At 32.9% G+C, this 14888-nt stretch overlaps 1 protein-coding gene across 3 annotated transcripts in view; it reads left to right on the top strand.

Moving 5' to 3' along the window:
- Positions 1-7251: 7251 nt before the first annotated feature.
- The window catches only part of anapc4 (anaphase promoting complex subunit 4), an 82584-nt gene continuing 74947 nt past the window's right edge, over positions 7252-14888 (top strand). For 2 of the 3 annotated variants that reach the window (XM_072915058.1, XM_061977483.2), the window contains exons 1-2: positions 7252-7465; positions 10145-10263. In XM_072915058.1, coding sequence (XP_072771159.1) covers positions 10156-10263 — 108 coding nt within the window. In that variant the 5' untranslated portion in view covers positions 7252-7465; positions 10145-10155. The remainder of the gene's footprint in view (positions 7466-10144; positions 10264-14888) is intronic. The other variant, XM_061977484.2, reaches the window with a different exon arrangement.

Below are 14888 nucleotides of genomic sequence, written 5' to 3'. Positions count from 1 at the left end.
TTTCTTTTTTTTTTTCTCCAACATTTGTGGCACTGGCGTGGCGCCCCCTGATGGACGGCGCCCTTAGCATTTGCCTATACGGCCTATGCCACGGGCCGGCCCTGGTCACAACATTGCTGTTTACGGCAGACAAACTGCTTTACGGTAGACGAAAACGTGACTGCTGTTGTTGTGTGTTGTTGCCGCGCTGGGAGGACGTTAATGAAACTGCCTAACAATAAACCCACATAAGAAACCAAGAACTCGCCCTCGATCATTCTACAGTTATAACGTGATTGGGCAGGCACGTTGTTTATATTGTGGAAAAGCGGACTCAGGTCCGCATGGAGCTGGAGGGGGCGTGGCCTACAGCTCCGCCTGAATTTCGGGAGATTTTCGGGAGAAAATTTGTCCCGGGAGGTTTTCAGGAGAGGCGCTGAATTTCGGGAGTCTCCCGGAAAATCCGGGAGGGTTGGCAAGTATGGCGTAACACTCGCCAGGTGGTTGAACCATTCTGGCCACCGGTACATTTAAAAACCTTTTGTCAGGTTTGTCACTGACCGTTTAGTTATGTTTTGGTTTTTCCTCTGTCTGTATTTACTGTCAGCGCTCTTATTTTGGTTGTTTCCTGCTTTTCTCCCTGAGCGCCGTTTCCCCTCAGCTGCGGCCGATTGGCACCTGGCCACACCTGGTGTCCATCAGCCGGCTGCTACTTAAACCTGTTTTGCCCTCCAGTCAGTGCTGGAGTATTCTGTCACAAAGTGTAGGTGACGAACCCCAAGATGCAGAGATAGCAGGCTTGATAGAGGAAAACATGGTTTAACGTCCAAAAAAATCAAGAAAAAACCCAAACCAGGAACCAGGAACAGGCAAACTGGAAACAGGGACCAGGGCCCAGCAAACAGGAACTAGGAACCAAAAGACAGCTACAAGGACAGCAACAATGACAATAATCCAGCACTGACTGGAGGGCAAAGCAGGTTTAAGTAGCAGCCGGCTGATTGACACCAGGTGTGGCCAGGTGCCAATCAGTCGCAGCTGAGGGGAAACAGCGCTCAGGGAGAAAAGCAGGAAACAACCAAAATAAGAGCGCTGACAGGAAATAAAGACAAATAGAGGGAAAAACAAAACATAACTAAACTGTCAGTGACAAACCTGACACCTTTAACAAATAATATATCAATAAAATGACATCAGCACCAGAGCTTTTTGTGTTATTTGATGCTATGTTATGCTTTTATTGCCGCTTTTTATGTTGCTTTTATACTGTTTTTATGTTTTTTATTGCTGCTTTTATTGCTGCTTTTATGCTGCTTTTTATACTGTTTTTATGTTGCTTTTTGTGCTATTTTATGCTTTTATTGCTGCGTTTTATGCGATTTTATACTGTTTTTATGTTGCTTTTTATGCTGCTTTTTATACTGTTTTTATGTTGCTTTTTGTGCTATTTAGGCTTTTATTGCCGCGTTTTATGCTATTTTATACTGTTTTTATGTTGCTTTTTATGCTGCTTTATGCTTTTATTGCTGCTTTTGTAATGTTTTTATGTTGCCTTTTGTGCTATTTTATGCTTTTATTGCCACGTTTTATGCTATTTTATACTGTTTTTATGTTGCTTTTATTGCCGCGTTTTATGCTATTTTATACTTTTTTATGTTGCTTTTTATGCTGCTTTTTATGCTGTTTTATGCTTTTATTGCTGCTTTTATGCTGCTTTTTATACTGTTTTTATGTTGCTTTTTGTGCTATTTTATGCTTTTATTGCTGCGTTTTATGCTATTTTATACTGTTTTTATGTTGCTTTTTATGCTGCTTTTTATGCTGCTTTATGCTTTTATTGCTGCTTTATGCTGCTTTTTATACTGTTTTTATATTGCTTTTTGTGCTATTTTATGCTTTTATTGCTGCGTTTTATGCTAGTTTATACTCTTTTTATGTTGCTTTTTATGCTGCTTTTTATGCTGCTTTATGCTTTTATTGCTACTTTTATGCTGCTTTTTGTATTGTTTTTATGTTGCTTTTTGTGCTATTTCATGCTTTTATTGCTGCGTTTTATGCTAGTTTATACTGTTTTTATGCTGCTTTTTATGCTGCTTTTTATGCTGCTTTTTATGCTGCTTTATGCTTTTATTGCTGCTTTTATGCTGCTTTTTATAATGTTTTTATGTTGCTTTTTGTGCTATTTTATGCTTTTATTGCTGCGTTTTATGCTATTTTATACTGTTTATATGTTGCTTTTATGCTGCTTTTTATGCTGTTTTTATGTTGCTTTTTGTGCTATTTTATGCTTTTATTGCTGCGATTTATGCTATTTTATACTGTTTTTATGTTGCTTTGTATGCTGCTTTATGCTTTTATTGCTGCTTTTATGCTGATTTTTATACTGTTTTTATGTTGCTTTTTGTGCTATTTTATGCTTTTATTGCTGCGTTTTATGCTATTTTATACTGTTTTTATGCTGCTTTTTATGCTGCTTTTATGCTGCTTTATGCTTTCATTGCTGCTTTTATGCTGCTTTTTATACTGTTTTTATGTTGCTTTTTGTGCTATATTATGCTTTTATTGCTGCGTTTTATGCTAGTTTATACTGTTTTTATGTTGCTTTTTATGCTGCTTTTTATGCTGCTTTATACTTTTATTGCTGCTTTTATGCTGCTTTTTATACTGTTTTTATGTTGCTTTTTGTGCTATTTTATGCTTTTATTGTGTGTTTTATGCTATTTTATACTGTTTTTATGTTGCTTTTTATGCTGCTTTATGCTTTTATTGCTGCTTTTATGCTGCTTTTATACTGTTTTTATGCTGCTTTTTATGCTGCTTTTATACTGTTTTTATGCTGCTTTTTATGCTATTTTATGCTGCTTTCTGCTATTGTTGCTGCTTTTTATGCTGCTTTTATACTGCTTTTATGCTGCTTTTATGCTATTATGCTACTTTCTGCTTTTGTTGCTGCTTTTTATGCTGCTTTTATACTGTTTTAATGCTGCTTTTTATGCTGCTTTTATACTGTTTTATGTTGCTTTTATGCCGCTTTTATGCAGGTTTTATGCTGCTTTTTCTGCTCATTTATGCTACTTCATGCCTTTTATGTTGCTTTTATACTGTTTTCATGTTGCTTTTTACGCTATTTTATGCTACTTCATACCTTTTGGCTGCAGGATTAGGTCTCTGCTTTTTGCAGATGATGTGGTCCTGATGGCTTCATCTGGCCAGGATCTTCAGCTCTCACTGGATCGGTTCGCAGCCGAGTGTGAAGCGACTGGGATGAGAATCAGCACCTCCAAGTACGAGTCCATGGTTCTCGCCCGGAAAAGGGTGGAGTGTCCGGGTTGGGGAGGAGATATTGCCCCATGTGGAGGAGTTCAAGTACCTATGAGTTTTGTTCACGAGTGAGGGAAGAGTGGATGGTGAGATCGACAGGCGGATCGGTGCGGCGTCTTCAGTAATGCGGACGCTGTATCGATCCGTTGTGGTGAAGAAGGAGCTGAGCCGGAAGGCAAAGCTCTCAGTTCACCGGTCGATCTATGTTCCCATCCTTACCTATGGTCATGAGCTTTGGGTTATGACCGAAAGAACAAGATCACGGGTACAAGCGGCCCAAATGAGTTTCCTCCGCCGGGTGGCGGGGCTCTCCCTTAGAGATAGGGTGAGAAGCTCTGTCATCCGGGAGGAGCTCAAAGTAAAGCCGCTGCTCCTCCACATGGAGAGGAGCCAGATGAGGTGTTTAGGGCACGTCCGACCGGCAGGAGGCCACGGGGAAGACCCAGGACACGTTGGGAAGACTATGTCTCCCGGCTGGCCTGGGAACGCCTCGGGATCCCCCGGGAGGAGCTGGACGAAGTGGCTGGGGAGAGGGAAGTCTGGGCTTCTCTGCTTAGGCTGCTGCCCCCGCGACCCTACCTCGGATAAGCGGAAGAAGATGGATGGATGGATTCATACCTTCATGTCGCTTTTTATGCTGCTTTTTATACTATTTTATGCTACTTCATGCCTTTTATGCTGATTTTTATGCTGCTTTTATACTGTTTTCTTGTTGCTTTTTATGCTATTTTATACTACTTCATCCTTTTATGCTGCTTTTAATGCTGATTTTCATGTCTTTATGCTGCTTTTTATACTGTTTTTTTTATGTTATATTCATGCTATTTTATGCTGCTTTATGTTTTTATTGCTGCTTTTTAATGCTGCTTTTGTGCTGCTTTTAATGCATGTACATATTGATGTATTCATACTTCACTTCCTTTAAACAGATAGTTCACTTTGTTACTTCACTTGGTTAATAAAGTCTTCATGACATTTTTTTTTTTTTTTTGGCCAATTCTTTTTTAATTTTTCATTATTAGTATGACTAAAAAATACACAAAATACAGAAAATAATAAATATATAAAAATAAATAAAAAACTGAATAATGTGAATAAAAATGTTGACTAAATTAAATCTTTTTTTAATCTAATAACATGTAATATACAAAATATGAATACACCATTTAAAATATAAGTTATAATCGCTAGAATATCAAAAACACGTCAATGTGTTATCATGTGTGAATAATATGGAATAATTGAATTTCAATCAATTCCTACCACAAGGTATCATTTCAATTTGCTTTATTTGGCAACCTAAACTTTTCTTTTGCTTTTTTTTGTCTGAAAGCTTTGAAGCTGCATTGTCAGCCAACAAGACTCAACATTTATTATTATTATTTTTGTTCAATTATTTATTAACCATTGCCAAGTGATGGATCGCGTGATGCCTTCTCTTAGATTATTATTACAATATTACCTTTTTCTCTTTTATAGATTATTATTACAGTATTACCGTTTTCTTTTATAGATTATTATTACAGTATTACCTTTTTCTCTTATAGATTATCATTCCAGTAATACATTTTTCTCTTATTGATTATTATTACAGTATTACCTTTTTCTTTTATGGATTATTATTACAGTATTACCTTTTTTTCTCTTACTGATTATTATTTTTACAGTATTACCTTTTTCTCTTATTGATTATTATTACAGTATTACCGTTTTCTTTTACTGATTATTATTACAGTATTACTTTTTTCTCTTACTGATTTTTTTTTTTTTTAAATAGATTATTATTACAGTATTACCTATTCCTCTTATATATTTATTTTACAGTATTACCCTTTTCTCTTATAGATTTTTATTACAGTATTACCTTTTTCTCTTATAGATTATTATTAGTATTGCCTTTTTCTTTTATGGATTATTTTTACAGTATTAACTTTTTCTCTTATAAATTATTATTACAGTATTACCTTTTTCTTTTACAGATAATTATTACAATATTACATTTTTCTCTTAGACATTATTACTACAGTATTACCTTTTTCTCTTATAGATTATTATTACAGTATTACCCTTTTCTCTTATATATTATTATTACAGTATTACCTTTTTCTCTTATAGATTATTATTACAGCATTACCTTGTTTTTTCTTGTAGATTATTTTTAAAGTATTACCATTTTCTTTTATGGATTATTTTTACAGTATTAACTTTTTCTCTTATAAATTATTATCACAGTATTACCTTTTTCTCTTACAGATTATTATTACAGTATTACCTTTTTTCTTTTATAGATTATTACTACAGTATTACCTTTTTGTTTTATAGATTTTTATTACAATATTACCTTTTTCTCTTATCGGTTTTTGCTACGGTATTACCTTTGTCTCTTTATTGATTAATATTACAGTATTACCTTTTTATTTTATAGATTATCATTACAGTATTACCTTTTTATTTTATATATTTTTATTATAGTAATACCTGCGTTCACTTATAGATTATTATTGCAATATTACCTTCTTTCTTCTATAGATTATTATGCACAGCACTACCTGTTTATTTTAGAGATCATTATTACAGTAATACCTGTTTATTTTATAGATTATTATTACAGTAATACCTCCGTTCTCTTGCTCATTATTATTATTAGGGCCCGCATGGCCCATTGCAAAAGGACTCCCGAAGGGAGTCCTTAAGCAATGGGACATAAGGACCTATTGAATTTGTAAGGTTTTATTCTTTATTCTTCCGCCGCCACATTAAACTGTAATTTGACCCACTTAACACGCTTCAAAACTCACCATATTTGACCCACACATCAGGACCTGCGAAAATTGCCTTTTTAAAAAAAAAAAACGAACCACAAAACTCAAAATTGCACTCTAGCGCCCCCTAGGGAAAAAAAACTAGACTGCCTGTAACTCCCACTAGGAAGGTCGGAGAGACATGAAACACAAACCTCTATGTAGGTCTGACTTAGACCTACATTTCATAATAGTACATTCTCGGGCTAAAATCAACAGGAAGTTGGCAATTCCCCCTTCAAGACAAAAAAGTACTAAAAACAGTCACTTTTGCCTCTTTGAGCTGTAATTTGACCCCCTTAACATGCTTCAAAACTCACCAAACTGAACGCACACATCAGGACTGGCCGAAATTGCGATCTAATAAAAAAACCTAACCCCAAATTTAAAAATTGCGCTCTAGAGCAATTTTTTAATAAAACGGAGAAAAAACTGCTCCTTGGAAGAAAAAAATGACTAAACTGCCTCTAACTCCCACTGGGAAGGTCGGAGAGACATGAAACAAAAACCTCTTCGTAGGTCTCACTTAGACCTACATTTCATAAATTGACACCCCCCAGCAAAAATCAACAGGAAGTTTGCTATTCCCCCTTCAAAACAAATTTTTTGTAAAAACCGGTCACCTTCCTTCAAAAACTATCTCCTCTGAGCGCGTTTGTCGTTTCGGCTTCAAACTAACACAGGAGAGAGATTAAACCCTTGTGTATAAAATAACAGAACAGCTTTTTAATACCTGCTCCGGTTTTGATTTTATGACCCTTCAAAGACCCGCTGCGCTGATGCTGCTGCGCTGTTGTTTTTTTAAGATGGCTGCTTAAAAGCAGGAAGCACCAACGTGCCCACACAATGCAGACAAGGTAGGTACACTAGACAAAAGTATTGGGACACTTCAGACTAAAAGTAGACAAAAGTATTGGGACACTTAGGACTAGCACCTGCCAAATACGCGGGCCCGACCAACGCTGCTTGCAGCTTTAATTATTATTATTATTATTATTATCATTATTATTATTATTATTATTGTTGTTGTTGTTGTTATTATCATTATTATTATCATTATTATTATTATTATTATTATTATTATTATTATCATTATAAAAGCTCGCCAAATAGAAAAATGTCCGCCATTTTAAACTCGGATGAGGTTTGTCCCTCCGACTTGCCGTAGCTTCATTGCGATTGGTTGAGATGGAACAAAATGGCGGCACGCGCGTACTAGCAAAAGCAAGTAGTTTGTTCGTTAGCTGATTTTCTTTATTGTTGTTAAGCTGCAGACGAGCAACATTACTTGCTTCCTTTGCGTGACTTATGCTAGAAACACCCGCGTGGATTATTCTCTGTACAACGTGACGTTCGGAGAGAAGGTAGGTAAACATCGTAAACATAATAACTTCATGTTGTCTAGTCAACTAAATCATCTAATATCTTCTTTATTACTAATAATATTATATTTTCTCTATTACTAATAATATTATATCTTCTGTATTACTAATAATATTATATCTTCTCTATTACTAATAATATTATATCTTCTCTATTACTAATAATATTCAATCAATCAATCAATCAATGTTTGACGGCGTGGCGCAGTGGGAGAGTGGCCGTGTGCAACCCGAGGGTCCCTGGTTCAATCCCCACCTAGTACCAACCTCGTCATGTCCGTTGTGTCCTGAGCAAGACACTTCACCCTTGCTCCTGATGGGTGCTGGTTAGCGCCTTGCATGGCAGCTCCCTCCATCAGTGTGTGAATGTGTGTGTGAATGGGTAAATGTGGAAGTAGTGTCAAAGCGCTTTGAGTACCTTGAAGGTAGAAAAGCGCTATACAAGTACAACCCATTTATCATTTATTTACAGAGCCCACATAAGGGCAAGGAAAAACTCACCCCAGTGGGACATCGATGTGAATGACTATGAGAAACCTTGGAGAGGACCGCATATGTGAAGGCCGTTTTAGTAACACTCTGAATGTGTGACTCAAACGAGAGAGTTGGGTGGAAGATAATACCCAGATTCTTTACCGAGTCGCTTTGTGTAATTGTTTGGTTGTCAAATGTTAAGGTGGTATTATTAAATAAATGTCGGTGTTTAGCAGGACCGATAATCAGCATTTCCGTTTTCTTAGTGTTAAGTTGCAAGAAGTTAGTGGACATCCATTGTTTAATTTCATTAAGACACGCCTCCAGCTGACTACAATCCGGCGTGTTGGTCAGCTTTAGAGGCATGTAGAGTTGGCTGTCATCAGCATAACAATGAAAGCTAACACCGTATTTGCGTGTATTATATTATTATATTATATCTTCTCTATTACTAACAATATGATATCATCTGTATTACTAATAATATTATATCTTCTCTATTACTAATAATATTATATCTTCTGTATTACTAATAATATTATATCTTCTGTATTACTAATAATATTATATCCTCTCTATTACTAATAATATTATATCTTCTGTATTACTAATAATATTATATCTTCTGTATTACTAATAATATTATATCCTCTGTATTACTAATAATATTATATCTTCTGTATTACTAATAATATTATATCCTCTGTATTACTAATAATATTATATCTTCTCTATTACTAATAATATTATATATTCTGTATTACTAATAATATTATATCCTCTCTATTACTAATAATATTATATCTTCTGTATTACTAATAATATTATATCCTCTGTATTACTAATAATATTATATCTTCTGTATTACTAATAATATTATATCCTCTGTATTACTAATAATATTATATCTTCTGTATTACTAATAATATTATATCTTCTCTATTACTAATAATATTATATCTTCTGTATTACTAATAATATTATATCTTCTCTATTACTAATAATATTATATCTTCTGTATTACTAATAATATTATAGCTTCTGTATTACTAATAATATTATATATTCTCTATTACTAATAATATTATATCTTCTGTATTAGTAATGATCTAATATCTTCTGTATTAGTAATGATCTAATGGTCTGTATTAGTAATGATGTAATGGTCTGTATTAGTAATGATGTAATGGTCTGTATTAGTAATGATGTAATGGTCTGTATTAGTAATGATGTAATGGTCTGTATTAGTAATAATGTAATGGTCTGTATTAGTAATAATGTAATGGTCTGTATTAGTAATGATGTAATGGTCTGTATTAGTAATGATGTAATGGTCTGTATTAGTAGTGATCTAATATGTTCTGTATTAGTAATAATGTAATGGTCTGTATTAGTAATAATGTAATGGTCTGTATTAGTAATGATGTAATGGTCTGTATTAGTAGTGATCTAATATGTTCTGTATTAGTAATGATGTAATGGTCTGTATTAGTAATGATGTAATGGTCTGTATCAGTAATGATGTAATGGTCTGTATCAGTAATGATGTAATGGTCTGTATTAGTAATGATCTAATGGTCTGTAATAGTAATGATCTAATGGTCTGTATTAGTAATGATCTAATGGTCTGTATTAGTAATGATCTAATGGTCTGTAATAGTAATGATCTAATGGTCTGTATTAGTAATGATCTAACATCAATCAATCAATCAACGTTTACCTATATAGCCTGTCTCAAAGGGCTGCACATGGTCTGTATCAGTAATGATCTAATATGGTCTGTATCAGTAATGATCTAATATGGTCTGTATTAGAACTGATCTAATGGTCTGTATTAGTTAAGTTAAAGTACCAATGATAGTCACACACACACTAGGTGTGGCGAAATTATTCTCTGCATTTGACCCATCCCCTTGTTCACCCCCTGGGAGGTGAGGGGAGTAGTGGGCAGCAGCGGTGGCCGCGCCCGGGAATCATTTTGGTGATTTAACCCCCAATTCCAACCCTTGATACTAAGTGCCAAGAAGGGAGGTAATGGCTCCCATTTTTATAGTCTTTGGTTTGAACTCACAACCTCCCGATATCAGGGCGGACTCTCCAACCAGTAGGCCACTGAGTGTGTGTATGGTAATGTATGTAAGGTAGTAGTAATGAGATGATCAACTTTCAACTAAGTTGTTTTTTTAGCAGCACAAAAGATGCCAGCCTTCCGTCAAGTAGGAGAGAAGCAGCTTCCTAACACCGTCTTGTTCATGGCATGGTCGCCCAGGAGAGACCTGATTGCTCTGGCCAGCACCACCGGAGAGGTACATTCAACTATTCTATCTATATATATGTGTATTTTTATTAGGTTGTATAAATGTTCATATGTTTCATTAGTTTGTCTTAATATTCATGTTTTATTAGTCTGTCTTAATATTCATATGTTTTATTAGTCTGTCTTAATATACATATGTTTTATTACAAACCCCGTTTCCATATGAGTTGGGAAATTGTGTTAGATGTAAATATAAACAGAATACAATGATTTGCAAATACTTTTCAACCCATATTCAATTGAATGCACTACAAAGACAACATATTTGATGTTTAAACTCATAAACTTTATTTTTTTTTGCAAATAATAATTAACTTAGAATTTCATGGCTGCAACACGTGCCAAAGTAGTTGAGAAAGGGCATGTTCACCACTGTGTTACATCACCTTTTCTTTTAACAACACTCAATAAACGATTAGGAACTGAGGAAACTAATTGTTGAAGCTTTGAAAGTGGAATTCTTTCCCATTCTTGTTTTATTTAGAGCTTCAGTCGTTCAACGGTCCGGGGTCTCCGCTGTCGTATTTTACGCTTCATAATGCGCCACACATTTTGATGGGAGACAGGTCTGGACTGCAGGCGGGCCAGGAAAGTACCTGCACTCTTTTTTTACAAAGCCACGCTGTTGTAACACGTGCTGAATGTGACTTGGCATTGTCTTGCTGAAATAAGCAGGGGCGTCCATGAAAAAGACGGCGCTTAGATGGCAGCATATGTTGTTCCAAAACCTTCAGCATTAATGGTGCCTTCACAGATGTGTAAGTTACCCATGTCTTGGGCACTAATGCACCCCCATACCATCACATGCTGCCTTTTGAACTTTGCGTCGATAACAGTCTGGATGGTTCGCTTCCCCTTTGGTCCGAATAACACGATGTCGAATATTTCCAAAAACAATTTGAAATGTGGATTCGTCAAACCACAGAACACTTTTCCACTTTGCATGAGTCCATCTTAGATGATCTCGGGCCCAGAGAAGCTGGCGGCGTTTCTGGGTGTTGTTGATAAATGGCTTTCGCTTTGCATAGTAGAGCTTTAACTTGCACTTACAGATGTAGCGACCAACTGTTTTTAGTGACAGCAGTTTTCTGAAGTGTTCCTGAGCCCATGTGGTGATATCCTTTAGAGATTGATGTCGGTTTTTGATACAGTGCCGTCTGAGGGATGGAAGGTCACGGTCATTCAATGTTGGTTTCCGGCCATGCCGCTTACGTGGAGTGATTTCTCCAGATTCTCTGAACCTTTTGATGATATTATGGACCGTAGATGGTGAAATCCCTAAATTTCTTGCAATTGCACTTTGAGAAACGTTGTTCTTAAACTGTTTGACTATTTGCTCACGCAGTTGTGGACAAAGGGGTGTACCTCGCCCCATCCTTTCTTGTGAAAGACTGAGCATTTTTTGGGAAGCTGTTTTTATACCCAATCATGGCACCCACCTGTTCCCAATTAGCCTGCACACCTGTGGGATGTTCCAAATAAGTGTTTGATGAGCATTCCTCAACTTTATCAGTATTTATTGCCACCTTTCCCAACTTCTTTGTCACGTGTTGCTGGCATCAAATTCTAAAGTTAATGATTATTTGCAAAAAAAATAAAGTTTATGAGTTTGAACATCAAATATGTTGTCTTTGTAGCATATTCAACTGAATATGGGTTGAAAATGATTTGCAAATCATTGTATTCCGTTTATATTTACATCTAACACAATTTCCCAACTCATATGGAAACAGGGTTTGTAGTTTGTCTTAATGTTTATGTTTTATTAGTCCGTCTTAATGTTTATATGTTTTATATGTCTGTCTTAATATTCATATGTTATATTAATCTGTTTTAATATTCACGTTTTATTAGTCTGTCTTAATATTCATATGTTTTATTAGTCTGTCTTAATATACATATGTTTCATTAGTTTGTCTTAATGTTTATGTTTTATTAGTCTGTCTTAATATTCATATGTTATATTAGTCTGTTTTAATATTCATGTTTTATTAGTCTGTCTTAATATTCATATGTTTTATTAGTTTGTCTTAATGTTTATATGTTTTATTAGTCTGTCTTAATATACATATGTTTCATTAGTTTGTCCTAATGTTTATGTTTTATTAGTCTGTCTTAATGTTTATATGTTTTATATGTCTGTCTTAATATACATATGTTTCATTAGTTTGTCCTAATGTTTATGTTTTATTAGTCTGTCTTAATATACATATGTTTCATTAGTTTGTCTTAATGTTTATATGTTTTATTAGTCTGTCTTAATATTCATATGTTTTATTAGTTTGTCTTAATGTTTATGTTTTATTAGTCTGTCTTAATATTCATATGTTATATTAGTCTGTTTTAATATTCATGTTTTATTAGTCTGTCTTAATATTCATATGTTTTATTAGTTTGTCTTAATGTTTATATGTTTTATTAGTCTGTCTTAATATACATATGTTTCATTAGTTTGTCCTAATGTTTATGTTTTATTAGTCTGTCTTAATGTTTATATGTTTTATATGTCTGTCTTAATATGCATATGTTATATTAGTCTGTCTTAATATTCATATGTTATATTAGTCTGTTTTAATATTCATGTTTTATTAGTCTGTCTTAATATTCATATGTTTCATTAGTTTGTCCTAATGTTTATGTTTTATTAGTCTGTCTTAATGTTTATATGTTTTATATGTCTGTCTTAATATTCATATGTTATATTAGTCTGTTTTAATGTTCATGTTTTATTAGTCTGTCTTAATATTCATGTTTTATTAGTCTGTCTTAATATTCATATGTTTTATTAGTTTGTCTTAATGTTTATATGTTTTATTAGTCTGTCTTAATATACATATGTTTCATTAGTTTGTCTGAATGTTTATGTTTTATTAGTCTGTCTTAATGTTTATGTTTTATATGTCTGTCTTAATATTTATATGTTATATTAGTCTGTTTTAATATTCATGTTTTATTAGTCTGTCTTAATATTCATGTTTATTAGTCTGTCTTAATATTCATATGTTTTATTAGTTTGTCTTAATGTTTATATGTTTTATTAGTCTGTCTTAATATACATATGTTTCATTAGTTTGTCTGAATGTTTATGTTTTATTAGTCTGTCTTAATGTTTATGTTTTATATGTCTGTCTTAATATTTATATGTTATATTAGTCTGTTTTAATATTCATGTTTTATTAGTCTGTCTTAATATTCATGTTTATTAGTCTGTCTTAATATTCATATGTTTTATTAGTTTGTCTTAATGTTTATATGTTTTATTAGTCTGTCTTAATATTCATATGTTTTATTAGTTTGTCTTAATGTTTATATGTTTTATTAGTCTGTCTTAATATACATATGTTTCATTAGTTTGTCTGAATGTTTATGTTTTATTAGTCTGTCTTAATGTTTATGTTTTATATGTCTGTCTTAATATTTATATGTTATATTAGTCTGTTTTAATATTCATGTTTTATTAGTCTGTCTTAATATTCATGTTTATTAGTCTGTCTTAATATTCATATGTTTTATTAGTTTGTCTTAATGTTTATATGTTTTATTAGTCTGTCTTAATATACATATGTTTCATTAGTTTGTCTGAATGTTTATGTTTTATTAGTCTGTCTTAATGTTTATGTTTTATATGTCTGTCTTAATATTTATGTTATATTAGTCTGTTTTAATATTCATGTTTTATTAGTCTGTCTTAATATTCATGTTTATTAGTCTGTCTTAATATTCATATGTTTTATTAGTTTGTCTTGATGTTTATATGTTTTATTAGTCTGTCTTAATATTCATATGTTTTATTAGTTTGTCTTAATGTTTATATGTTTTATTAGTCTGTCTTAATATTCATATGTTTTATTAGTTTGTCTTAATGTTTATATGTTTTATTAGTCTGTCTTAATATACATATGTTTCATTAGTTTGTTTGAATGTTTATGTTTTATTAGTCTGTCTTAATGTTTATGTTTTATATGTCTGTCTTAATATTCATATGTTATATTAGTCTGTTTTAATATTCATGTTTTATTAGTCTGTCTTAATATTCATATGTTGTATTAGTCTGTTTTAATATTCATGTTTTATTAGTCTGTCTTAATATTCATGTTTTATTAGTCTGTCTTAATATTCATATGTTTTATTAGTTTGTCTTAATGTTTATATGTTTTATTAGTCTGTCTTAACATTCATAGGATTTATATGTCTGTCTTAATATTCATATGTTATATTAGTCTGTTTTAATATTCATGTTTTATTAGTCTGTCTTAATATTCATGTTTTATTAATTTGTCTTAATGTTCATATGTTTCATTAGTTTGTCTTAATACGTCCTGGACCAAAACTCACTTCATATTCTCTACTGCTCGCTAGTGTTACATATTTGAGTTATTGTGTAGAAATATGGGGAAATAACTACAAATGTGCGCTACATTCGCTAACCGTGTTACAAAAAAGATCGGTTAGAATAATACATAATGTTGGATATAGAGAACATACAAACCCTTTATTTATTGAGTCAAAAATATTAAAGTTCGGTGATTTGGTAAAATTGCAAACCGCTAAAATGATGTACAAAGCAAACTATAACCTGCTACCAAAGAATGTACAACAATTCTTCTCAACTAA

The sequence above is a fragment of the Nerophis lumbriciformis genome, linkage group LG18, assembly GCF_033978685.3.
Source record: "Nerophis lumbriciformis linkage group LG18, RoL_Nlum_v2.1, whole genome shotgun sequence".
NCBI classification, from domain to species: domain Eukaryota; kingdom Metazoa; phylum Chordata; class Actinopteri; order Syngnathiformes; family Syngnathidae; genus Nerophis; species Nerophis lumbriciformis.
Note: the sequence above shows the minus strand (reverse complement) of the source record. Positions and strands in the feature narration are given on the sequence as shown.